At 52.9% G+C, this 26,288-nt stretch overlaps 9 protein-coding genes across 9 annotated transcripts; 6 read left to right on the forward strand and 3 right to left on the reverse strand.

Moving 5' to 3' along the window:
* Window positions 1-271: 271 nt before the first annotated feature.
* J4E87_008463 (uncharacterized protein) lies at window positions 272-2,234 on the forward strand (the record flags this gene model as incomplete). Its single annotated transcript, XM_049380052.1, has 2 exons — window positions 272-455; window positions 502-2,234. The coding sequence occupies 2 exons, from the start codon at window positions 272-274 to the stop codon at window positions 2,232-2,234; spliced, it is 1,917 nt and encodes a 638-aa protein (XP_049230321.1).
* A 490-nt stretch (window positions 2,235-2,724) lies between these two features.
* J4E87_008464 (uncharacterized protein) lies at window positions 2,725-3,416 on the reverse strand (the record flags this gene model as incomplete). Its single annotated transcript, XM_049380053.1, has 2 exons — window positions 2,725-3,061; window positions 3,118-3,416. The coding sequence occupies 2 exons, from the start codon at window positions 3,414-3,416 to the stop codon at window positions 2,725-2,727; spliced, it is 636 nt and encodes a 211-aa protein (XP_049230322.1).
* A 1,316-nt stretch (window positions 3,417-4,732) lies between these two features.
* On the forward strand, window positions 4,733-6,940 carry J4E87_008465 (uncharacterized protein; the record flags this gene model as incomplete). The annotated part of the gene is made up of 1 exon (XM_049380054.1): window positions 4,733-6,940. The coding sequence occupies one exon, from the start codon at window positions 4,733-4,735 to the stop codon at window positions 6,938-6,940; it is 2,208 nt and encodes a 735-aa protein (XP_049230323.1).
* A 2,942-nt stretch (window positions 6,941-9,882) lies between these two features.
* On the reverse strand, window positions 9,883-10,463 carry J4E87_008466 (uncharacterized protein; the record flags this gene model as incomplete). The annotated part of the gene is made up of 2 exons (XM_049380055.1): window positions 9,883-10,274; window positions 10,337-10,463. The coding sequence occupies 2 exons, from the start codon at window positions 10,461-10,463 to the stop codon at window positions 9,883-9,885; spliced, it is 519 nt and encodes a 172-aa protein (XP_049230324.1).
* Window positions 10,464-13,971: 3,508 nt separating this feature from the next.
* GET3 (Golgi to ER traffic- protein) lies at window positions 13,972-15,041 on the forward strand (the record flags this gene model as incomplete). The annotated part of the gene is made up of 2 exons (XM_049380056.1): window positions 13,972-14,948; window positions 14,999-15,041. 2 exons carry the CDS (start codon window positions 13,972-13,974, stop codon window positions 15,039-15,041), a joined length of 1,020 nt encoding a protein of 339 aa, XP_049230325.1.
* Window positions 15,042-16,708: 1,667 nt separating this feature from the next.
* J4E87_008468 (uncharacterized protein) lies at window positions 16,709-17,679 on the forward strand (the record flags this gene model as incomplete). The annotated part of the gene is made up of 2 exons (XM_049380057.1): window positions 16,709-16,796; window positions 16,850-17,679. 2 exons carry the CDS (start codon window positions 16,709-16,711, stop codon window positions 17,677-17,679), a joined length of 918 nt encoding a protein of 305 aa, XP_049230326.1.
* Window positions 17,680-18,017: 338 nt separating this feature from the next.
* On the reverse strand, window positions 18,018-21,663 carry J4E87_008469 (uncharacterized protein; the record flags this gene model as incomplete). The annotated part of the gene is made up of 5 exons (XM_049380058.1): window positions 18,018-18,155; window positions 18,206-21,154; window positions 21,214-21,354; window positions 21,414-21,446; window positions 21,544-21,663. The coding sequence occupies 5 exons, from the start codon at window positions 21,661-21,663 to the stop codon at window positions 18,018-18,020; spliced, it is 3,381 nt and encodes a 1,126-aa protein (XP_049230327.1).
* A 1,006-nt stretch (window positions 21,664-22,669) lies between these two features.
* J4E87_008470 (uncharacterized protein) lies at window positions 22,670-23,557 on the forward strand (the record flags this gene model as incomplete). Its single annotated transcript, XM_049380059.1, has 1 exon — window positions 22,670-23,557. The coding sequence occupies one exon, from the start codon at window positions 22,670-22,672 to the stop codon at window positions 23,555-23,557; it is 888 nt and encodes a 295-aa protein (XP_049230328.1).
* An 816-nt stretch (window positions 23,558-24,373) lies between these two features.
* Window positions 24,374-26,128, forward strand: J4E87_008471 (uncharacterized protein; the record flags this gene model as incomplete). The annotated part of the gene is made up of 1 exon (XM_049380060.1): window positions 24,374-26,128. One exon carries the CDS (start codon window positions 24,374-24,376, stop codon window positions 26,126-26,128), a length of 1,755 nt encoding a protein of 584 aa, XP_049230329.1.
* Window positions 26,129-26,288: the final 160 nt, after the last annotated feature.

Below are 26,288 nucleotides of genomic sequence, written 5' to 3' on the forward strand. Positions count from 1 at the left end.
TTGAGCGCCAGTTACTCCACGAGAAAAAGTCGTTACGCAACGCCCAGCGGGTAGTATAGAACTGCCATGGCATGCCGAAGCTCGTTTATTCGCAAGCGAAACACTTCAGTAGCTTCGCGTACTCAGGGGTGGCCCGTCCGTCAGCTACCTGACAAACGGATCAGTCCTGGTATAAACCTTCGACGATCCGTAATCTTAGCTCTTGACGCACCACTCACCCTTGCGCCATTCGTCTGGTGCTCATACACTCCTTCTGTTGATAATTTGTAATATGGCTCTTCTTCTTGGGGGCATTTTCTACCTTGCGTCTTTCGTGCCGCGCGTGTTGGATCCGTCCTCTCCGGGTAGCAGCAGCGGCGAGCCAGATGTTGGAGGGCAATCGTTCGACTACATCATCGTTGGCGGCGGGTTGACAGGCCTGACAGTTGCCAACCGCCTCAGCGAAGATTCAAGCCGTGAGTAACCACATTGGGCGTTGACACATGGACCTAACATCTTCAGGTACTGTTCTCGTGATCGAAAATGGGTATGTCGTCGACGATGTGACCACTCAAGTACCTAGCTTCGCCAACAGTGTCAACGCAAATCTCATGTACGACATCACGTCTGCATATGACACAAACACAGGCGGTACTCATCCTGTCTGGGTGGGTAACGTTGTTGGTGGTGGATCTGTAGTCAACGGTATGGCCTTTGACCGAGCATCTGCCGCCGACTACAATGCGTGGGAGCAACTTGGTAACGCCGGCTGGAACTTCAACAGCCTCTTATACTACTTCAAGAAGTCGACCACATTCACGCCACCAACCTCGAACAACGTGAAGAGCTTTGGCACTACGTATGACGCATCGTACTATGGCACCAACGGGCCGATACAAGCATCGTTCCCAAACTTCGAGTACGAAGACACAAAGACCATCTGGGCAGCATACAAGCAATCAGGCGTGCCTTTGCCCAGAGAGCATGCTTCAGGGAGGGCAGTGGGTGCTTTTTGGATACCCACAGCTCTGCGACCCAAGACCCAGACACGATCTCATGCGAAGAACGAGTATTACGACCCCGTCAAGGCCCGCAGCAACCTTGTACTCGTCACCGGAAAGACTGTCAACGAGGTCCTCTTCGACAAGGGCTTTCTCACTGGATACAAAGCCAATGGTGTCCAATTCAAATCGCGATCGGATGGCTCGGTCAAGCAAGTCTATGCGAAGCGCGAGGTCATCATGGCCGCTGGCTCAATCTTCACACCACAGATCCTCCAGCTCAGCGGCATCGGACCAAGCAGCGTGCTTAAAGCTGCGGGCATCAACGTGAAGAAGAACATGCCTGCTGTTGGCGCCAATATGCAAGACCACCCTAATGCGAACATGGTGTTCGACCTCAAGAACCTGGCATTTCCCAACATCTACAGTGGCGCAGACCCCACTTATAACGCTACAGTATGGTCAGAGTACGATACTAGTAGGAGCGGTCCCCTCACGCAAGCCCATGGCAGCAGCCTAGCCTTCCTCAGTCTGCAGACAGTTTGCGATAACTGGAACCAGATTGTGCAGACTGTCAAGTCACAGAACGTCCGTAGCTACCTTCCCTCAGTGTACGATGACTCCTCTCTGCTACGCGGCTTCACCAAGCAACGCGACATCATCGCTGGTCTCCATAGTAGCGCCGATGCCGCTGTTGGCGAGTTCCCCATGGTACCCTTCGGTCTCGCTATCAGCTCCCTGCAACGCCCCCTCTCTCGCGGCACTGTCACCATCAACCCAAGCAACAAATATGGCAACCCCGTTGTCCAGTTCAACGCTCTTCAAAACCCCGTCGATCGCCAGATCATTGCTGGAATGGTCCGATGGATGCGCAAACACTGGGCGAACCCTGAGCTCAAGAAGTTCTCTCCGGTCGAGCTCACGCCCGGCACTCAGGCGCAGACGGACGATGAGATCATCAATGACCTTGTTCAGCAAAAGGCTCTCCAGGCTTCTTTCGCACACATGTCTGGTAGCTGCGCAATGATGCCGGAGTCGCTCGGTGGGTGCGTTGGTAGCGACCTGACTGTGCATGGTGTGAAGGGCCTCAGCATCGTGGACGCGAGTATCATCCCATTGATCCCCGCGACACACTTGCAAGCGACCATGTACGCTGTGGCAGAGAAGGGAGCTGATTTGATCAAAGCCCGCAACGCTTTCGATATTCTCAATCCTTTTGGTCTTCCTACTTTTAGGAGTTTCTTTCGTTGGTAGAAGTGGGTCGTCGTATAGTACAATAACACACTTTCCTTGATGCCACCAAGTTTTTTGTGAGATTACTGCACCTGTGATGTTACATGACCGCCTTTTTCGTCTACGTCACCTGTCGTTGTTCTTGTCCCCTGTATCTGATCCTCAACACGACCGAACTAGCTATGAACTGATAGTTCCCTCCAGAAGCGCATGCACCAGAGATTCTTCAACTAGCCTCTAGTGCTCCGTGTGCACGGTCACCCCCGCACAGTTCGTTCACTGCAATCAGGCTAAAGACGGGAAGGGTGATCAGGCACGAAGCGGTAGATCTTGAACCGCATGCTTGGGAACAGTGAAATGACATGCATAACCCAACAAGAAAAGCTGCGAGAACAATAACAATGATACGTACACACTCAAAGGTGCCGAAATACACAGACTACGTCCGCAGTTCCAACCTGATAACCCCAAGTCCCCTTTCGCATTCAACCCCATTTAGCCGTCGCACTACCTAGCCCGCAAAGCCCGTAGCGACTTCCGGCACAGCGTAGCCCTTCCAGACCTCGAGGTTCTCGCTCTTAGCTTTGCTTAGGTCAAATGCCGCTTGCCCCTGCGCCGTATGCTTCGATACACTAGAAGCGGGATTCGCCTTCTGAGCCGGCGCGGTCGGATTCAATGCGAACCCGAGACTTGGTGCTGTATCAGTTGGCTTTAACGTTGTGCCATCGGTCTGAATGCACTTGGAACAAAGGAATGTGTAGGTCCAGTGCGTGCTGTTGACGTATGTGCCGTTTGCTATTGCGGTTTGTGTGAATGATCCGGTTACGACGGCTGGAGAGGCGTATCGGCTGCTGGCTGTTAGCATAAACTAGCTGTTGGAGTCTTTTGTTCAGCTTGAACGTACCCAGTCTTTCTAAAGCTACCCACAACAGCTTGGGCGTTTGGCCAGGCGACGATCAAGAGCTTGTTGAGCATCCCACCTCCGAGAGAAACACCGCTCCACCCCGTGCCTTTGCCCCCGATCGTTGCGATGAAGTCAGTGTTTCCGGTGGCGTTGGCTGGAAGGGCAAGACCGAAGAACATGCCGCTACTGTGTTGGAGAGTGTTGAATGTGATGCCTGATTTGGCATCGGTGTACGGGGAAGGTGTTTGTGCAGCCGCAAGTGTTGCGAGAACGCCGAGGACGAGACTAGAACACTTCATCTTCTCAATAAGGAAGGTATGAGAAGAGTACGTTTCTGAGAATCAATGCCTGTCGAAGGCTTTCGCGCATGTCTTTAACGGCCTTTTTCGTATAAGTCTGCTCCTTCGTACTCTAGATACCGATTTCATCTCCGCTCCGGATACATTGCAGCTTTGCGTGAATCTAAAACACATGGAGTCAATGTCTGTCCCGCGTCCGAAGCATATCCGCTAAGTGCTCAACTCGTTGCGATACATCCGACTGGGTTCTGGATAGATGATACTCGGTAATATGTGGTAAAGGATTGGTGGAGAGCTAACGGATCCCCAAGGCTGCGAAATGAGACAGATGCGAAATATTGAGGACGAGGAGTGCTGCATAAATAGGCTGTGAGTGTCGAACCCGTGTGCTGCGCTTCACCTGGTTTTGGAGATTACCGAGCGATCTAGACATGGCTATAGTATCGGTATGCAACAAACGAGTAGAGATGCATCTCAACCAGCGAAGAACAGCCCGACCGTGAAGATCAACTCATCGAGGAGGTACCACTACTTGAAGTCTTCTTACGGTGAACGAGTGGTCGTCCTGTCGTATCACCTTGGCTCCTCCGGTTCATGCGCGTTTGGAAGACAGACTGTTCTGCTATCATTTATAGCGAGTCCTTTCGTACCGTTCATTGTGATTTAGCCGCACATCGGTGGTTACGAGAATGCTACGTGGCAAGGCGAAGATGCTGGCTGTCCTGATCACCAGCTTGGCCTCTGATATCGCGAAGTGCCGATGACGGTTGTCACTTTGATGGGCAAAATCAGCCCAAGATGTTGTCGCTGTATTGTAGAAGTTGTCTGCCGTAAAATCGCGTCGCAGACGCCTCTGGAGTACGGAGACAAGATGCGATCGTTGAGGCGATCAGAAACCCGCTGGTTGGAGCAATTCGCGCACTAGCCTTTGACTCGGATATCTATTCCTCGGTTGGGTACGCTTCCCGCAGATGATGATGATGATGACGGAAGGAATTCTGGGGGCTGGGATCGCTTTTGGCCCCCACACCACCCATTTACGCATGCTTAGTCAGCTTCGCCAAAGCATCCCGAGGTCTCTCGGACGAACTTCTGGCCTTCGACATCCATCATCTAGGCACCGTGCTGCAAGCCACATCAACGCCTACTCGCTGGTAATTATTGAGGGCTTTGTCACGCGACGTTCAACGATGGCCTGGACAAGGAAAGTTCTCTTGCGCCGCGTTCTTTCTCCACTTGCATCTCAGCCTTACCACTGATGAGTCCCGCTAAGGCTCTTGTTGCTACATCGTCGCATTTGCGCACTATACAGGATCATGGCTGCATCGGAGCGGACGACTCAGAGCATACTTAAAAAGACCTTTGTTGATCCTTTTCGGCTGCAAAAGCTGCGGCGCAAGTCCTCTGCGCCAACTACCGCGCCCGCCAGCCCGCCGGCAACACCCGACCAGGATGACCCACTGGCAGCGTTACCCTTACTGCAATATGGCTCTCTAGATCCGAATAAGAAGAGTGTCAGGCTTCTGGAGATACTGCCGGCACCTGAACACGAGCCCATCCAGGCAACGCTATGCGTCTGCGATTTGGACGACAAGCCAACTTTCATCGCGCTATCCTACATGTGGGACAAAGCTGGCGAGAAGAAGTATATTGACATCCAAGGATCAAGATTCGCCGTTGGAGAGAGCTTATGGAACTTCATTCAGCAATACCGGAGGAAGCAATACCTTCGACAGTGCTGTGAGAAGGACCCAGGCAAATCTATACCCCTCTGGATTGATGCTATCGCAATCGATCAAAGCAACATACCGGAGCGCAATCATCAAGTGTCGCTCATGCGCGATGTCTACACTGGAGCGCAATCTGTCATTGTGTGGCTCGGACTTCCTCATGGATACGAGGAGTTGGCTTTCATGCTCGCGCGGCATCCTGACCTCCTCAGAGTCGAAGAGTTCCACAATGCTTTGGCGAACGTCCTCAACAAGCCGTATTGGAGTCGGGTGTGGGTGGTTCAGGAGTTTGTGCTGGCACAGTCGGTCGACATTTGGTGTGGCGACCTCAGTGTGGGTGCCGCGACAGTCGAAAGCATCTGGCGCGATGGGCTTGCGTCCGCACCAGTCGCGTCCCCAACAAGCGTTATCTATACAAGTCGCGGCTATCTGCTATTCAAGTACCGGAAAGACTTCAAACGCACGAAGCAATACCGGAGAGAGATGCTTGGTCGCCGCAACAGCAAGACCCTGAAGTCGACATTTCGCTTGCGCGATCTCTTACAAGCCTTTGCCTTATCGGAGAGTTCTGTGGTGTACGACAGAGTCTACGGGTTCCTGGGAGTTGCATCGACTGGCCGTGGAGAAAGGATTGTGCCTGACTACAACAAAGCACCTGTCGAGCTGCTCGTCGATGTGCTTCGTAACCAATGTCACGAAGACGCTAGGAGAGGGGACTCGGACGATTATCGTTTCCTGACGTTCCTCATGCAAGCGCTAGGTGTCTCGCGTGAGACCCTCGCACAGCATATCCTAAAGCTGTGCCCAAAACTGCAGCCACACGTCTACATTGTGGCCGCTACGCCCTGTATGACCGCCTCGGTCTCATTCATTAGTACGATTACTGAAGTCGGCAATTTCGTCGACTATGACGAGGCTTTTCAACCAGGCACATGGAGGGCGACCTGGACGCGATCAAACATGCATCCGAGATCCTTCTCGACCCAAGACATCCAAGACCTTGGCGATTATATTACTCAAGGAGACACCCAAACACTGCTCAGCTTTGCCGACCCTCATGTAGCATACGGAAACCCCGGCCCAACTGAGAAAGTACGGCAAACCATGATTGAAGCGTCCGCAGATTTGGTGATCGATGGTCTATCGCGCGCATTTGTCGAGCAAGGGCATGACGCCAGCGCCAGTCCACAGCTTGGCGACAATGGAAGCAAAGTCATACGCAACATCATCTCCCGGAGCATGACGGACGACGCTGCGGCACTATACCCCGCTGCTAGAAGTAAATTGGCTCGGCGAAACACTGATCAACGACACGCACGATACACATCCTTCGTGGGCACCAACGGCATCACTGGATTTGCTTGCGGAGGAGGCCCAGGGTCGTACGAGATGGGATCAGGTGACCGCATCTGCATGTTCTCTGGTGTTACGGACGTAAACAACGCGTTCATTCTCAGTCTCGATTCCAGCGGCAGATGGCTGATCTCTGGCTTCGCAGTCATACTGTTGCCGGAGTTGCGCACGCCTTCAGTGATGCGCAAAGGTACTGGGGCTACGACGAAGAGTAATTATGGCTCGAGCGAGCCGGGAAAGCAGCAGACACCGCTCAACGATGTGACGATGTGCTTCCACTGTCACTTGAGTGACCTGCTTGAGCTCCAGCGATGCCGACTGTTGAGCGACGTTCAGATGAGCTTCTTGTTAGAGCAGACTTTGAGAGGTGAAGCGGAGGGAATGGTTCACCGATGTAAAGAAGGTACTGGAGCTCACGCCATATTGGAATTCGGGTTGTAATAAACCGTTACAAGATGCGAAATTAATGATATCCACATGCAGTCCACCCAAATGTGAACAACGGTATCAGATGATTCTGAAAGTTTGCCTCGGTTATGCGCTAATGCAGGAACACATTGCATCATCACCTCTGCCCATTTCGTCTTCGATATCGACATGATCGGTCTCAACTTTCGCTGTTCTGGTGTGGGGTTTAGTTGCATAAAAGTTGACAGATCCTTTGTGAGCCGTGTGCTTATCATCCCCCTTCTCGTCATCCCCCTTCTTGTCAACCCTCTTTTCGTCAGCCCCCTCTTCATCATCCCCCTCTTCGTCACCCCCCTCTTCATTATCTTCCTCAATTCTTTCCCTATCGCCAATTCCCTCGTTGTTAATTATTCCATCGCTAACTTTCTCGGAGGAGATATGTCCGTAAATGCTGTGATCCAGGCAGACTAGACCAAATCCAACCCTTTCAAAGACGTCATGTTCGACTGCTTTCAAAACCATGCCGTAATAAACTTGCCCTGTACTTTCCGATTTGTGCAATTCTCTGCTTAGAAACAGAAATACTAAGTTATAAGCGGACCATATGGGAGGTTTGACAGCTTCCCAATCAAAGTCTATCCAAGCACAACATCCGAAACTCGACGTCAGAGGAAGATACGTGGAACTCGTCGCCGAAATTCCTTCGCGTAACACTCGATATGCTGAATCTGGTAGGTGACAAGCGGGCCCTCTTAGCGTTATAATAGCATCTTTGACTTTGCCCATGTGAAGCGCGCCTACAGACGTAAACGTCACATCTTCTAGCTGGACAATATTCCTTAAACTCATTCCTCGGAAGTAATACCGTATGGGTCCAGATGCAGAAGCCCAAGACCATGTCGGTATGCGGTCTGAACGGCGAGGCCGAGCTTGAAAGCCAGTGACATTCCAACACAGGCCCTGGATAAGTGTGTCCTTCCACAAGCCTGCAATGTAGGTGTCGTGTGGTCGAATTCGCATAACGCGTAGGACTATGGCAGCAATAGCTGGCAGACGATCGCTCTCGTATGTAAGCTGTAATGCTGAATATTCTTCCACAATGCGCTCCCACTGCAAGAGATCTTTCTTCTCCCTAGATACAAATCGTGAGGGATACTGACCATCCTGTGACGCGAACATGGAATCGCACGCCCAAAAGATCTGCTGTTGACCAAAGTCAACCATGCGGGGCGACAGCTGTCGCTCTTGATATGCCCAAGCCCGGCGCAAGAGGGGCCAACTATCGTGATCTTGAGTCGATCTATCTGGTTGCCCAAAAAACGGCAGTTCCTCTCGCACTTGGAAATCGTGATTATGCAAAGCTCTGGCCTTGTAACGATTTGAAAGAGCTGAATATATGCCTCTCTGACTGCTGCCTGATCCAGTAGCTGCAATCGTGATCCACGACTTTTCATAGATGTCGCCCATAGTCGCAGCCGCCTCTACCCAGTCGTCCGCATCGTCTTGTTTGATACCTTCCTAAAGCTTAGTAACGTCCAATGGCTATTAAGCATTCTTACTAACATAAGGCATCAATCCAGAGGAACCGAATCTTTATACTGATACATATAGAGACAGCATCTCCGAACGTTTTCGGCAGCTGATCGACCGGAACCCCGTTAGTAAGTTGCTGGTAGGTAGACTCTTCAAGCCTGAACGACGGGCCCTGCGCGCCCCAGCAGTGACTGAGACACGCATATCTACTTTTCTCGATCGAATTTTCTCGAAGATAAACATATGCATCATGTATCTCAAGAACACGTTTTGGTAGCGCGGTTTCTGAGAAGTTTTGGCATCCAGGATGTGTTTCCGTACACTCAACGAGCCAGTGGTTCAATCTCTGAGTTGTTTGGCTAGAAGAAGTACAGTCTACAGAATTTGCATGTGATTGAGACGCCAGTATCGATATGAAGAACGAGTCCCCATCTGGACGAAGATCTTTGGATATTCACTGGTCAGCCTATGCTGAAATGTTGGCGTAATATTGTGGGTAGTAGGCAGATTACTTACCCCTCGACCAGTCCAGCTGCACTTTGAGTCCCTTCTCTAAGTACTTGCGTACAAGATCCTCGTCGGCATAGGATGCTAGAACTGGCTCTTTTGTGCCACCTGCACCTTGCTTTCTCGCTCTTTCGTCGATCGATTTAAGGTACAACGGTATCTTCGGATAGGAAGAATTTGTGAACTCGTTATCAGATGCAAGTTCAACTAAACATTCATCCATGGGCAGTCGGTCTTGTCTAAAAGTTGTGACAGCATCGTGTATGAGCGTACATCCCTTACAATCCGCGGCAGCACCCTCTGCTACGTTGCTACTAGTGGTTTCGAGATAGAAATCCACAGAGACCGGGTATTTGAGTGTTCGATTCGAGTAGAGGAAGTCGGCGAAGCCGCTGCAGGGGTGGCGTATAAACTGGTCGCCCCGATAGTTCGTCCACGCTACTGCGCCAACCACCAGAAATGGTGCGTAACGCTGAGAATACTTTTCATCGACGAAGACAGGCTGCAGACAAGAAGAGACTGCCAAGCAGCGGGGTTCAGGCTGCAGCTGAGGCATGAAGTGGGTGGCTTACACAAGGCTAATGGAACCAGCCAATGGACCATGTCATCCCCCTTCGAAGCTCAGTCTCTCCAAAGAGCAACCTCAACCAACACTGGTGCATTTGTACGAACATGGAAACAGACAGGCAGATATGGAATGGTGCTAAAATCATCTCTTGCGTTAAGTTCCCACGACTCCCGCAATACAAACGACATGGCGATGCCTAAATTCCCCCATCCAATGATGGCGAAGGAATTTCAACCGCGAAGGTCTTGCATTGCGTGAGTGTTCCACGTATTGCAGCTGATCGACGACGCGTGATATGACCTTGTATTCCGATGAGTTGTTCAACTCCGTCCCTGAGCTCGTGGCGACATTGTCATACAGCCCCTTCTTACTGCGCCTTCTTCGCCTTCGCCTGCCCACCCCTAAACCCCATACCATATACATACACCAGACTCCCACCCAGGTACGCCGCGAACATCGTCGCCGGCAGCGCAATAACACTGCTAACCAAGATATTCGTATCGCTCGGCACCATGCCGGGATTGCTCCTCCTTGTCCACCAGTTGAAAGCCGCACCCAGCACCGTCACGTCGTTGATAACAGCGTGCAGCGCGCCGACCTGTGCCTTCTTCGACTTCAAGCCGTCGCGCTTGACTAACGGGATGAATTCGTACATGCCAGTTGCGACCGCCGGGGCGGAGAAGAGGAGCGTGAGGAGCGTGGTGTAGTAGGATAGGAGGGGGAAGATGGAGGGGTTTATGGCGATGTCTAGGGTTTTGACTGGGGGGTGTTAGATGTGTGATCAGATGGAAGGACCTTGGGAGGGTTGGGGGAGGACTTACAGGTTGAGGCTACGGCGCCGGCAGTTGGCGCATACTTGGAGAGGAAGTAGACGGCATCCAGAGCACCTGTAAGGAAGGTGGTTGTGATGGGGAAGTGCACTGTCGCTGGGTGTGTTGGGTGGCTCATCTTGATTCGTGATGTTGATTGCACTTGCGAGTGGATTTACTGGGCGATGAGCGGATGAATGAAGGTATATTTTACGTCGCAGGAAGATGGACTGTGTGCGCCGCAACTGCAGCGGAGAGCCGGACGCCTCGTGCCCCGTGCAAACGCGCAAACATCTTCGGCTTACGCTGTGTCGTCATTGACTCCGGGACTCAGAGAGGCGTGCCGCGAGGGGGTGGAACACACACGCGACTAGCTCGCGTGGGGCGGGCGGATCTCGGGAGGCCCGTCAGCGCTTTCCCGGTGCTGTGATTGGTTGAGTACGGTGGTTTGGGTACTCCGACTCGGACTCCCGAACAGCAACACGCTATTTCAATCTGGACGCTGCATTTCCTTACCGTAGGAAGTCATCTCTGGATTTGTGCGCTCTCGAATAATACTGTTCGGTGCTCCGTCTTGCTGAGAACGGTGCGGAGGTGTCGGGAATGGAGAACATGCGTTCCTTCACCGCGTTCCTCACATACATCTGCACAAGTTGCATCTTCACTTGCCATCTCGTTGCGTCGCAATCCTGTCCGAACAACCAAACATTAAAAGTTGTCTTCCCTCGATTGCAGTACCGGATAACGTTTCGCTTCCATGCCGTTGAAGCGAGATCAGCACGACGCTTGGTCTCCGACGCGACTGACCATTGGCGTCTAAGTGCCCACGGTGTACTGCGAGAGGATGTATCATCGCCAATCTCTATCTGAACACTGAAGCTGGACTTCCATTGGGCAGACGACTGTACCTTCCCACTCGGTCACGACCCCGCTCCAAGCAAGGGTTGAATGTTACACAAAGATACGTACTTCGTGATAAGGCAATTGGGCAGTCATCCAAAATGTACGACGCCTTGCCTACGGGTAGTGAGCTACCGAGATGTCATATCGGCCCTAATGTCATCAGCTAACATCTCCCATCTCGCCATTGCTCGCGCCGAAAGCATCGCTCTCCTTCACCTTCTACATTCCGTTCCTGCGCCGCCATCATCCAATCAATACACTGTTACACTCTCGGAGCAGGTATACTCACTACCTCTCAAGAAGGAGCGAGAATTGACTAGCACCCTTGCCTTTCTCTCGTGTACGAAAGATGACCCAGATCGCGTTCCCGCTGTTTGCATCAAGCAGAACACGGCAACGGCATCAATAAGCGTTCTAATAGCAGTGAACAAACGCAACGCACAAGGTGGCAACATAGCATTACGGGAGTTAGAGCAGAGTCTTGAGAGCATCTTTGCCATCCTTTCGCGGGTGACGAATCGTACGTGATAACATTACTTTCCCTATTCAAGACTGATCAAACTGAGCAGGAGACCGTTCTCTTGACATTAAACATGAGATCTTCATTGCGATAGTCACGATGTGCTCGCGCCGTATTCTCAGTCGTCTTCGATTCATTTCCAATGCTTGGAAGAAGCCAAAACAACCCTTAACGGAAGTTTTGCAAACTACAATACGCAGTCTTAACCAACTCGGGAAGGGAAAACTTGGTGCGCTTTTCCGCGACGCGATGCTGTTCACAGAGAAGGCAAAGCATGTGATACGGCTAGTCGGTATATGGAGCAAGCACCAAACAACTCACGAGCTGAGCGAACTCGTTCATGGAATCCACAACTTACGAACAGCGGTAGACATTGGGCCTTTGCTAGCCATCATACCAAACAGTATGATGGTCCCAAGCTCAAGAAGCAACCTGGTCAACATCATCAGCAAAGTCGCGAGGTACCGAGAAGCCGCTCATTTCCTGCACCGAACAGCGAAGAAGTATCCAATAGTTCGGCGCATGAAGGCCGTACCTGCCGATCTACCTGGAACCTTCTTTGATCTCGTCCCAACAAGCTTCAAAACCCCAAATATTGCAACCAGGCTTAAGACAATCGATCCTGTGTACCGGAAGTCTCAGATCAACTACATTTGCAACCTGCTAAACATTACGGAGTTGCAAGCAAACGAGACCATTGCGACTCAAATGACGAAGACAATGACGGAAGCGAAGATACACGCTGAGATTCAGCTTCTCTACTACTGCGAAGTCAACGACGTGCGCCCAACACCTCGAGTGATATGTTCGAGCAAGGACGCTTGTTATCTCTGTAACGCGTTTCTAACCGCGCATGGGAAAATGCACATGCCTAGATACCACGGTCGATTGTATCCTGGATGGCGATTGCCGCTGTGTTCAGCTCTCAAAGCCACGGAGATCAGGTTCAATGATGTCCTGAACAACACGCTTAGACATAGCCTGTACAACATTGTCTCGAAGCGGCGAAAGTCCGTCTACCCAGATCCCAATGAGAGCACGCTGCTCACTCTCGCCGCCTCGACGTCAACGCTGCGCAGTTCGTTACTATCAAGAGCAACAGAAAGGGACATAGAGGCTGTGCAACCCCCATCACACGACGATGTCGTTCAAGGAGATTCGCCGAAAACGTCGAGTGTTTCGACAGTTGAAGCGCCAGTGGAAGAAGTGCAGATTCCGGGGTGTGCGACGAACGGCATATGCGTAACGATAGATGAAGAGGCGAATGCGGAGAGTTTACCGGTGAATGTCACTGCTCCAGAAGTAGTCCCCGGTTACTCCCATACTTCTCGGACTACGCCACTTGTCGAAGACAACGGCGACGTCGTAGCGCTTGTTCCAGGTCAACCGTTATCGTGCACCATTGCAGCTGGCAATATATATCGCCATTCTACGCTGCAAGGTCTTTAGAGACGCAGATCGAGTATCCTATCGAAGAAGCGCAGATGCGCACCAACTGTACCCCAAAAGACGTTGAATACGATCTAGAATGGGTGGTTGATCGGGAAGCAGGACGACAGTATGAGCATTTAATAGCGCCGATAATCGACGCGGAAGCACTAGAGGGTGAATCTACGTATGAGCTAGACGACCAGAATTGTCTTTTCTTCGTAGCTCGTGGCGTTCTGATGAAGATCAGGGTGCGAAGGGGAGATGCTGGAGATTCCAAGTGATGGTATTCATGAATAAGAGACAATGTTGCGTGTCGATGACCCAGTCCAGATTGAAGCAAACCTGATGTTTATGTTGGTGATAACTCGAAGATGGCACTGCGACGGTCAAGTCGCGGGTGATGAGGGACATGAGTGCGAGACGAGTGGGGTAAGCGCCACACGTGGCTGTGCTGTGGCGCACTAGCGCATGACGCGCCTGCCCGCATTCCCACCCAGTCAACTTTCCTGCGCGACTTCCAAGGTTGTTTAATCTGCAAACACGCGACCATACCGCCTCTACTCTCACCGTAGACATACCACGTCTCCTCCACGTACAAAAAAGGTAGCAGGTCAAGAAGCACATTAAAGAGTTCAGGCGATTCGAAAGGTAGGCGCTTCCAAGGTTGCATTGCCCCTCCGAAGCTTCGGGAAGCAGGCAGGCACTATGTTTGGGCTGCGCAGAACATGACTGACAACTCCTTCTATAGTTTCACACTACATCCCCCCATATTGCCACACCCCCATCACCAAACATGGCCTCGACCGCGCTCATCGACGCCGACATGGCGCCCACGCTCCAGTCCATCCTTGACCAGAAGACGCTCCGGTGGATATTCGTCGGCGGCAAGGGTGGTGTAGGGAAGACAACAACCTCCTGCTCCCTCGCCATCCAGCTCGCAAAGCACCGCAAGTCGGTCCTCCTCATCTCGACCGATCCCGCCCACAACCTCTCGGATGCCTTCAACCAGAAGTTTGGCAAGGACGCGCGCCTCGTGAACGGCTTCGACAACCTCAGCGCCATGGAGATCGATCCCAACGGCAGTATACAGGACTTGCTGGCAAGCGGAGCGGAAGAGGGCCAAGACCCCATGGCGGGCCTGGGCGGTATGGGCAGCATGATGCAAGATCTAGCCTTTAGCATCCCCGGTGTGGATGAAGCCATGTCCTTTGCCGAAGTGCTTAAGCAGGTCAAGTCCATGTCATACGAAGTCATTATCTTCGACACGGCGCCCACGGGTCATACGCTACGCTTCCTCCAATTTCCCACCGTTATGGAAAAGGCCCTCTCCAAGGTCTCGCAACTCTCGCGCCAATTCGGGCCCATGCTCAACTCTTTCCTTGGTGCATCCGGCAGACTACCCAACGGACAAAACATGGACGAGCTGGTTGAGAAGATGGAAAACCTGCGCGAGACGATCGGAGAAGTCAATGGCCAGTTTAAGGACGCCGACCTCACCACCTTTGTGTGTGTCTGCATTCCCGAGTTCTTGAGTCTGTACGAGACGGAGCGGATGATCCAGGAGCTCAACAGCTACGAGATCGACACGCACTCCATTGTCGTGAACCAGCTGCTGTTCCCCAAGGAGGACAACCCCTGCGAGCAGTGCAATGCGCGACGGAAGATGCAGAAGAAGTACCTCGATCAGATTGAAGAGCTCTACGACGAGTTCAACGTGGTCAAGATGCCGCTGCTGGTTGAGGAGGTGCGCGGCAAGGAGAAGCTCGAGAAGTGGGTATTCCACACCGACTCAGGATGCAGTGTACTAACAGCGATTCCAGATTCAGTGAGATGCTCGTCAAACCCTTCGTCCCACCGCAGTAGGCCCGTGCCGTTCTCAAACGCGGTAACAAGTAAGTAGCCTAGATTTGAGAGCCTCAACCCCTTTGGTACCGCTTTGGGCCTCACGGTACATTTCTCTTTTGCCGATTTCTCGCCGTCTCACCCTTGTACCTTGTACTCTTGCGATACCATGTGGTTCTGCGATTTCGCGTATTACGCCTTCTTCCCCACACATCACGACTCAAGCAGCACGGAGTTCTGTACCTTTAGCGACTAGCCCCGATCTATCGCAGCCGGTGGAAATGAAAGATTCTGCCAAAGCAGGAAAATTTTTGAAAGCCTCGTTCTCCATATGCGTAACATGCCCGTGGACAGCTGACTTGAAATGCTGCACGCGACTGGGAGGATTCGGAGATATACGTTAGCCGCTGAGCCAGGAACGCCAGTGCCTGGGGTGCATTCAGCCCACCAACACATTTATTGGGACTGTTTGCGCACCCCGCATAAGTACCGTGCACTAGCCCCGAAGGGTGCTGACACCGACGTTTCTTGCTTCTACACCACCACATGAGTTCGGGGTACAAACAGCTTCTGGTCTGCTCCGTGATGTTGCTGTTTAGGTACCTTCCTGTACACGTTAGCGAAAGCCACCAGGCGCTTCTAAATTGACTACGTCATGCTTTTACCCCGCAACATTCAGCACCACCAAATGAGCGCTCCACCTCCATCACGACAAATACCCGTGTGTCGCGTGCAAGCCAGTCATGCGCATGCCAGCTTTTACAAGCACTGCTGTCGCACATGCTCAGAATACGCTGACAGCTGAGCGGCAGTGCAACAAGCAAACATGATGCACTCTCCATCTGCGACCAGAAGAAGACATCATCCTACTTTCCTATACTTGACGCTCTTTCGCTGATGCCAGGCTATTATACCTCGGTATTTACATTCATTGGCTGTCACACCACGCTGTTACTTGTGGCTGAATGCCGGTAAACGCCTTCTTTCATGCATGCTGCATGCGGTAGTGTGCGGGATCATGCGTTCGTTTCGTCGCGTGCACACAAAAGCGCCGAACGGAAGAACGTCGACTAATCGGTTTGGAAAGGAAGGCGACACGAACGAAGTAGGTGGGTCTCTTACAAACATGTAGTTCTACCGATAAAGCCGAAGAGGAACTGCCACACCTGCGACACTTGAGGTTATGCGACTTGCGACGCCGATCTCGAGGCTGAGCACACCTGGCATCTACAACAACCGCATTCCACTATGGTGTTTTGTGTGGCGTACATCCAGCCCAGCGGCGAAATGTCTAATCTTAGGATAGCCATCCTGAGCACGGACATCCCCTGGACAAGCGCCAGAACAAGCGTCATCTCACCCCGGTACCCGTAGCTCTGGTGTGGGCGCCGATCACCACAATGGTCCAGGATAGTCCCACTACCTGGTCCGTTTACTTTGACCGCCGGGAATACTCACCGCGCAGGGCTTAGAAGGATCTGGTGTGCTGAGGTTAGTGGTGTTAGTGGTGATGGCGTGGGTAAGTATATAGTCTGTCGCGTTTCACGCGAGTGGTAGGTTTGTAGTCTGGCTGTTGTGCGGTATATTCTCTCACTTTGTGCTTATATCGGGTCGTTTGTCTCGTCGTCGGTACATTTTTGTTGTGTATTGACATTGACCTGACCGTTTCGACACACCCGTCAAGCAACATGGCACCTTCAGTCCTCCGTCTAGGAGCCCTGCTACTCGGTGCAGTTCACTCTGTCACCGCAGCCCCCGTCGAGATCGAAGGCAGAGGTACATTTACCCTCAACCCGTTTTCACCAGCACCCTCACTAACTTACCTACAGCGGTATCCTCAACCCTCCTCTCCCAACTTGAATTCTACTCCCAATACTCCGCCGCCGCCTACTGCCTCGGCAACAACAACAGCCCCAACACAAAAGTCACCTGCCCCCAAGGCAACTGCCCCCTCATCGAAGCCGCGACAACAAACACTCTGAGCGAATTCGAAAACAGCATAAAATCCGACGTAACTGGCTTCGTCGCCACAGACACAACCAATAAACTCATCGTCATCTCCTTCCGCGGCTCCCGCAGCGTCCGCAACTGGATCACAAACGTCGCCTTCCCAGTTCTACCAACGACCATCTGCCCAACCTGCAACGCATCAACCGGTTTCTGGAACTCCTGGCTCGAAGCACAGAAACCAGTACTAGCGGCGCTGGCCACAGCACGGAAACAGTATCCGACCTACCGCATCGTAGCGACAGGCCACTCCCTCGGCGGCGCACTCGCGAGTCTCGCCGCAGGCTATCTACGATCCACAGGCACGACCGTAGACCTATACACGTACGGCGCGCCGAAGATCGGGCTGGCGGGCGTGAGCGATTACATTACTAAAACGGGGATGGGCGAGACATATCGCGTTACGCACAAGAACGATCCGGTGCCCAAGTTGCCGCCGGCGCTGTTGGGGTATAGGCACATTAGCCCCGAGTACTATGTTACTAGTGGGAATGATGTGCAGCCTACGGCGGGGGATGTCAACATGCTGACTGGAAACCTGAACTTGAAGGGCAACGAGGGTGACTTTGGCGTTGATGTGGACGCGCATTTGTGGTACTTTGGCGAGATTAGCGCGTGTGAGGGACAGCAGGGGATTGAGATTAAGGCTTGATGAGCTTACGATAGTCATGATGTCTATGAGTATCTTCTTTAATGTATATATTGCTTCCAAAAGTCATGTGCCGAGGATTTGTGATGGGTGGCGTGAGCGTAGATGCATAGTCACGAATTCAATGAACACACTTGTGAACCCAGAAAATATGATATGAACACCTCGATTCATCTTCTACAATTACAAATGCAACACGCAAACACCCACCCATACCGTCATGGACGGATCAAAGCTCAACATACCCCCGTCGAGTACAGTGCGCTAAAACACGCTGGCCCGTCTTTATAACGCCAAAACACCACAACATGCTGCCCTCCTACACTGACGCATCAAAAACACTACTTCTTCTTGCCTTTGCCCTTGCCCTTGGTCGCCGAACCCTTAGTCGCCGAGCCATTTGTCGCAACGCTGCTTGCACGAGACGGTGTCGCCGATGCCGATCCGGCCTTGCCCTTGACGGTGTCGAGCTGCTTGTTCTGCTCTCTATTAGTATACGGCATCATCACCAGATCCGAACTCAACATACCTTGACACCATTCTTAGACTTCTTCTTCGGCTGCTCCTCTTCCTCCTCCTCCGTCTCCTCTTCCTCGTACCCGCGCTTGCCATTCTTGTTCTTGAGGTCGCCCTCGCCGAGCTCGCGCACGATAGCCGAGATGAGCGTAGTGCAACGGCGGCCAATCTCCTGCGGCGTGCGGGAGAGGAAGAACCAGTCGAAGCGGAAGAGGGGCGATTCGCGGATCTCGTCGCGGATCTTCTCGTAGATGTACTCGCCTTCGACGCCGTGCTTGTGCAGCATGACGACCAAGAACTTGTCTTCCTCCTCGGTGTACACCTTCTTGTTGGTGGTGGAGACGGTGTACTTGATCTGCATCTGCTGGAGGGGCATGCGGTACATGCCAATCTTCTTGGCGATAAGGCGCTTCTTCTCTTCCGACTGACGGACACGGAGCTCGCCCTCTTCGATGACACCCAGGTGCTTTTGCCAATTGTCCAGCGACTTGTACTTCTTCCAGAAGACCTTGGCGTAAGCTTTGATCTCGTCGGCATCTTTGCCGTCGACCTCCTCCGAGATGCCATCGTAGTTTTGGCGACCGTACTTGGCGCTGCCGTTGAGGAACTGCTGGAAGTCACGCTTGTTCCATTCAGGGAAGCCCTCTTCGATCAGGCGTTCTTTCTCAGCCTTCTCCTCTTCTGTGAGTGGCTCCGCATCATCAATCTCCTGCTGCGCAAGTTGCTGATCGGCCTCACGGGCTTCGAGATCCTCATCCGGGCCTTCTGGGAGAGGGGCTTTGAGGTTGTTCTCCTTGCGGTACCATGCAGTCTCCTTGTCTTGGAGTTCCGAGAGTCGCTTGGGGAAGAACTGGTAGTCGTGGATAGTGATCTGCTTTGGCGCGCGGGGTATCCTGGGTTGCTTGTTCTCTGTTCGTCCACCAGTGACCAGCGTCTTGCGGTAGTACGAATCGATGCCGTAGTTTTGTTCCTTGCGCTCACGCTTCGAGGGGTTGATCCAGGAGATGCCAATTTCCTTCTTGCGTGGTTGGAAGGTCTCGCCATTCCACTCGTAGGTTGAGTCCGAGGTGAACTTCTGGAGATCGTCAAGACCGAGCGTCTCGTACCTCTTGTTGAGCTTCTCCGTCATCTCTTCACCGCGACGCATGACAGCCTCAAAGTCGTCATCAGCAAGCTCGCCATCGGCTGCTGGACCGACGGGGCCTTTGCTTGCAAACACCTTCTCGGCGCCGTGCTGGATCATGGTCAGGAGCTCGTCCTTGGATGCAGCGTTCTTGACGGGTTGTTGCGAGCGGCCTTGCTGAATGACTAGCTGGTCGAGACGCAGCTTCTGAGCCGCACGTTCAAGCACCTTCTCCTCAATGGCCATCTCGGTGACGAATCGGAAGACGTAGACCTGTTTGGTCTGACCAATACGATGGGCACGGTCCATGGCTTGCAGATCGGCCTGCGGGTTCCAGTCACTGTCGAAGAGGACGACGATATCAGCAGACGTCAAGTTGATACCCAATCCACCAGCACGGGTAGTCAGGAGGAACAGGAACTTCTCCGACCCCTCCTTATTGTAGTCGTCGATGGCCTGGATACGATCCTCGTGGGCGGTCGAACCGTCGATACGGCAGTACTTGTAATCGCGCATGACTGAGTAGTCCTCCATGATGTCTAGTACACGACTCATCTGCGAGAAGATGAGTACGCGACTGCCCTGGGCCTTCATACGTTTCAGCAGCTTATCCAGCATGACCATCTTCGCAGCGTTGGTGACGAGATGTTCATCGGTAGTGTATGGCGGACCAGGCTCGGCGCCTTCGAAAAGGTATGGGTGGTTGCAGCACTTTCGCAGCTGCATGACGATGTTGAGCAGACGGGTCTTAGACTCCTTGTTGCCGGCACCGCCATTAACCGCGTCGATGTCCTTTTCGAGAATCTTCTTGTACCATTGCACCTGCATGTCGGACATGCCCACGTATAAGTTGATCTCCTTCTTGGGCAGTAGCGACTTCTCGACATCGGCCTTGACACGTCGGAGCAAGAAGGGCCGGAGGACCTTGTGGAGTTGTTGGACGACGGCGTCCGAGTCGGCGTTCTGGGAGGTGAACCAGTCGTCGAAAGCGGCGGAGTCTCCGAAGACGTCGGGGAGGAGGAAGTTGAGCAGGGCCCAGAGCTCGTGGAGGTTGTTTTGAAGAGGGGTACCTGTGATTAGCAAGCGGCTTCGAGAGTTGAAGACGCGGACCATCTGGGCGAGCGACGATTCCTCGTTCTTGATGCGGTGGGCTTCGTCGATGATGATGTACTCCCATGCGAACTTCTTCAGGTGCGATTTCTCGCGCAGAATCATCTCGTAGGAGGTGATGCAGACATCGAAGCCATCGGGTACCAGGCGCTCCTTGATGAGGTCGGCGCGGTCGTCCTTGTTACCCTGGAGGACCAGGACGTTGACGTCAGGGCACCACTTGGCGAACTCGCGCTTCCAGTTGTCGAGTGTCGACTTGGGCACTGCGACCAGGTGAGGACCGTGAATGCCGGCAATGTAGCGGAGGTAGCCGATAAAGGAGATGGTCTGCAGCGTCTTTCCGAGACCCATCTCGTCGGCGAGGATTCCGGAGATACCGTTCTCGTGTAGGGAGATGAGCCAGTTGAGACCCGCAACCTGGTAGTCGCGCATGGTGCCGCCCTTGATGAAGCCCGGTGATTCCCTAAAGACCGTTTCGTTGTGTCCGCCATGCTTCTCCTCGCGCACCAGCTCGGCGTCCTCTTCCTGCTCAGTCTTCCGCCGACGCTCCGCAGCGGCGCCTCCTTTCCGCACCTTGCTGGCCTTTGATTTCTTGGTCTCTTCGGCATCCTGGCGGTCGATCTCGGCGAGAATCTCCTTGATGCGCGGGTTGGGGTTCGTGTCGATGAAGTGGCGGAACAGGTCTGTCAGACCGAGGAGGTATCGAAAGCGGCGGATGGTGTCGTCTTCCTGTGGGAGGAGCCAAGTTAGTCATGTCTCGGGATGTAATGCGCAGTGAAGTCGCGTACCTTGGATGCCCTCAGACCTTCAGCCTTCTTGCCGTACATGCTTTTCCGCATGTTCATCTCTTCGGCGCGTTTTCTTCGGCCGTCGACTGGCGCGTCACCTGCGACGCTGTTTGCTGTGGTGTTGGGGTTGGTATCCGAGTCCTGTGCGCGTGTCAGTTGTTGGGCCGGGTGAGAGTGGCGCCGTGTCGGAGTCATCGTACTGTGTAGTCTGGGGTATCCACATTGTACTGCGTCTGGAATGTTAGCCAATGTCTTCTCGTGGTCGCGCCTTCCTCCCGCTTGACATGTGAGTGTCGCGGCGAGGAAGGCGCAAACGGGGGTTGCGCTTACGCCAAACTTTTTGAAGCCGTTCATTGTGTCGTCCGGCTGGTCCTGCATCTCGACATCGGAATGCGCCGACGCCTCATCCGAGGACGGCTCCTCCTTCTTCGCAGCGCTCTTCCGCGGCATGTTGCCTGTTTGGGCTGTTCGCCGCGTGTAGTTGTGTCGGCGTCACGGTCGCAATGGCGCAGTGAACGATAGTACGTCGGTCGATGTTTCGGGGTGTCGAGTGTGATGACGTGGACGCGTTGGGACGTGTTCGTGGCGGCAGAGGTTTGCGCGATGTATGTGAGGATGGCTTGAGAATAACTGTGGACGACCCTTGGCGCGTCAGGTCGGCGGCGCGCTATCCTCGTTGCGGTCGTGCGCACTACCCCATGCCTGCATCTCCAAGCACACCAACTTCCATTCGCTCAGCGATTCGACATCTACGCGTTCCCGACTACGAACATCAATCCATTTGAAACTTGATGCCACAGAAGGGAGGAAATGAGACGGACGCGATTCGCGACGCGATATCGAACATGACGTCAGACAGTTGTTTCCATCACCGGTGCCATATACGATCTATCGAGGAGTGCTACGTTGCCTGCCGGCATAGCTTGCTTGAGCCATAGCATACTGAAGCTATAATGCGACATGTTGTTCAATTGTTTCGATGACTTCTTCCAGCCTATGGTCCCACATCTGGACTGCTCGCCAAACTTTCCTCTTAGGATCACGGTTATCTGTTGAACTGGTTCTTCATCGTTAAGCTTTCGAGCTGAGTAGGCTACCTCCAGCCAGGAAATGGGTCATAGCCGACATAGTGCATCTATCAAAAGCCCTAGGTCTATAATATCCCATCGGCATGCCCTCGGCATCTCATCGGCATGGTTGAGAAACCGGATTGCGAGATTACCAAGGCATTGGGAGCCGTAGAGTGGGACAATAACGCATCGTAAGTCGGCAACATGAGAAGCGAAAGACTGCAGCAACTCGCGAGATTCTTAAGCAAGCAGAATCAGTCGGCGTTACTTCTCCCCCACTGACGTCACTAACCCAAAGATAATCGTTGCATAAGTAGAGTCCCTGGCATTGTTGTCAACGACACATCTCTCATCACGTGGGCAATCGTTCAATCCATCTCCCAAACATGCCCGCTACATCCATCACCATCATCTTCTCACCCTACCACGTCGGCCTCCGCAACCACCGCGTCGGCGATGGCCCAAACCGAATCCGAGCTCTCGGCCTCATTCCCCAACTTGAAGCCCTAGGCGTCGCCGTCAGTATCGACGAAATCTCACCCGTCGACGACTTCGAAGGCGAGATAGGCCGAAGTTTCGAAGTCCTCCGCCGCACCTCCCTAGCAGTCAGCAAAGCCCGAACCGGCAATTCCTTCCCTTTCATACTCTCTGGCAACTGCATGGCTAGCGTAGGGGCAGCATGCGGATTGGGTATCAAGGACCTCAACTTCATCTACTTTGATGCGCACGACGATATGGATACGCCTTCCACGAACGAGAATGGGTATTTCGATGCCATGGGCTTGTCGATGTTGGCGGGGAAGAGCTGGCATTGGCATACGGAGCAGATACCGGGGTACGCGCCGATGAACTACAAGGATAGGTTCTTGTACGTGGGCCTACGCGATGTGAATGAGACGCAGAAGAAGACGGTTGCGGAAGCTGGAGTGGATGTTATTTGGGGTGATGCGAAGGCTGTGGATTTCCCGGGTGAGTTGGAGAAGCGACTTGACAAGAGGGATATGTCGCCGTCGCTTGTGCATCTCGACTTGGACGTCCTGGATAAGAGTGTGGGCATGGTCAATGGGTTTGAGAGTGAGGGTGGACTACAAGAAGAGGATCTGGTCAGGTGCATGAGTTTGTTGCCGAAGAAGGCTACGCCGGTATCGTTTACCATGTGCTCTTTCAACCCAAATCTGGGTGATGGGGATAAGATTGCGGGTATAGGCATTCGCGCTGCTGTAGCTTTTGTGAAGGCGTTGATTGCGACATCAGTGCTGTCAGCGCAACAATAGCGAATGCAATGTTATGATAAACAGGGGCCTTCGCCCGTACTTCTCACAAAGGCTCGCGGGTCAGCATGAGCGGAACGATAGATTTCCCCGTAGTGCCTAAGAGTTGATCCATGCAGAAGCAAGACGATGTTGCCACTGCAACCCCATGTCGGATAGAATGCAAAATGGTGACTTCCGCTTATCAAAAGCAGCCGACTGCGCCCAGGGCCACGGGCCTGGGAAGTCGCGGGACAGCCATCCCGCCAAGCCGCGCGACCCCAAATCGCCCCGCTCACCTCCAAATACCTTCCTTCTCGTTATCTACAGCGATGATCATACGCATTTCGATTTCAGCGCGACGCAGGAACCTTACGCCGGGTATTTATTTCACTCCAACCCACTCGCCGTGCGCACTGCCCGTTCGCCCACACTCCTGCCGAACGGAGGACGCGCGACGCCCACCTGTCCAGGCAACAGCGAGGATGTCTGCCCATTGGCCTTTTACCCGCAGCCAGCCAATTCTCCTGTATGCAGTGCAGACGCCACCTGGCATGCATAGCAACGTCGCACATGACCTCACAGCTCAGCGTCCATTTTTACCGGTGAGCGTTGGAGCATAGCACGGCTCCCGGGTGATGCTCATCCACTTCAACTCCTCCCGCAGCACCTTTTCGCAGCTTCATGTGCACAGCGACAAAATATACCCATCATTCCTTAACACCTTGTTACTGAGCGTTCCCGCGAACGGCACTATTATCTCTGCACAAGCGTCGGCAGACGTGACAGTTTCATTCCGTCTATGTCAGCCTGACAGTGAAGACGAGAAGGCTCGTCCAAATGCGTCTCATCAACTGCTCAACACTACAACTGGAAGAGTTCTTCGGTACAAACATCCCGTTCTATGCCATTCTCTCGCATACCTGGGGCGATAAAGAGGTGTCGTTCGCCCAGTTCACCTCGGGTCAGCCTCTTGTCGGATCTGGTTATCAGAAGATTGTCCTCACTTGCCAGCAGGCGATTAAAGACAAAATCGGCTACGCATGGGTGGACACCTGCTGTATCGACAAAAGCTCTAGCGCGGAGCTTTCCGAGGCAATTAACTCTATGTTCGCCTGGTATCAGAAGTCAGTCCGCTGTTACGCGTATCTTTCTGATGTATCTAAACCCAGAAAGGATCAAGACTTCCCTAAGAGTAGATGGTTCACACGAGGATGGACACTCCAGGAGATGTTAGCCCCATCAACGGTTATCTTCTACGATCAACAGTGGGTTGACTTGGGCTGTCGGGGTGACCACGCCGAGCAAATCTCGGAAATCACAGGAATAGAGGAGGGGGCTTTGTGCACTGGATGGGGGCTAAGGTTCAGGGATAACAAATTCGGTTCCTATTGCGTCGCGACGAGGATGTCATGGGCTTCGAAGAGGCAGACGACACGTCCGGAGGACATGGCCTACTGCCTCCTTGGGATCTTCGACATCAATATGCCGCTTCTGTATGGAGAAGGTCACCGGGCATTTCGTCGTCTCCAGGAGGAGATTATCCGGAAGGTTGATGACGATTCCATTCTTGCCTGGGCTCTATCGCCAGAGGCTAGGGACCCTTCTGGTCTGGAGCTTATTGATAGGGACGACCTGTACCATACAACTAAAGAGGTCGACTTTTTGGCTCGCTCCCCAGAAGACTTTAAAGACTGTGCCGACTTGTCTCGCGCTACGGAACCATCCACCCTGTTCACATTGACCAACACGGGCTTGCAGATCCAATTACCACTTGTGAAGTTCTCTGAATGCACCGATTTTCACGGTCGCACGGTCGGAGCTTTAGGCCGGGTATGGATCGGACTACTTGGTTGCTCGACAACGGAAAGCGGAAGCTTTTTAGGCATTCTGCTCTACCCGTACGGAGACGAGAATGATTCTAGCGCAAGAGTGGTTCGCCAAAGGAACATCTACAGTACTGTTATCGTTAGTCCAAGAGTCGCGTTCGGTTCGGTCAGTAAAACATTGACAATTGCTGGCTTTAACGGGTTCCAAGCAGGAAGAGACTACGACTATGTGACCGATGAGCAATTTGTTGTCAACGAATGCAAGACCATCCGCAGCCTTGGTTATCAACTCCAGGCCTTTTCTGCATGGACGCATTATCAGCTAGGAGAATCACTACGGGCTTACCTACCGCTTTGGAATTCAGAAGCCAAGATTCTTACCATGACATTTGATGACCCGTTTAACAGTATGTTCGAATTCGGGTTCGAAACATCATCGAGCGGTCAAAATCCCAAGTTCACTGTCTTTGTAAACCGAACCGGTAGAGGTACAGTAAGGGAAGGAGATATCTTTTCAGACGATGAAAGGCTCGCTCTATACAATATTCTCAGGGACGACGGTCCGCCTTATGACGAGAATCGGGTCTATGATAAGGGTGATGTTTTGGTACATGACGACGAACAACGCCGGTTGCATATTAGCGTTGAGGTCCACCTCAAGACTATAGGCCATCACCATCTGTTTGGGGTCAACGTTGATGCTTTAGGAGATGGATTTTCGGTTGAGAAACATCGTTGGACCCTCAAGCGTAAACAGGCGCGTTGATCTATACGTGGGATTCATCCTGGTTAGCTGTACCGCCGCATTGTACAAGGGCTACACATGATGGATGATTTCACCTTATCCTGGGGGACAAGTTCACCTTCTCATAAGCCAGATGTGAAGACTAAGACGGCCTACAGCCCCCACTATACTTGGCTGTGAA

The sequence above is a fragment of the Alternaria ethzedia genome (assembly GCF_023757985.1).
Source record: "Alternaria ethzedia strain BMP 0044 chromosome Unknown scaffold_26, whole genome shotgun sequence".
In the NCBI taxonomy this organism is placed as follows: Eukaryota; Fungi; Ascomycota; class Dothideomycetes; order Pleosporales; family Pleosporaceae; genus Alternaria; species Alternaria ethzedia.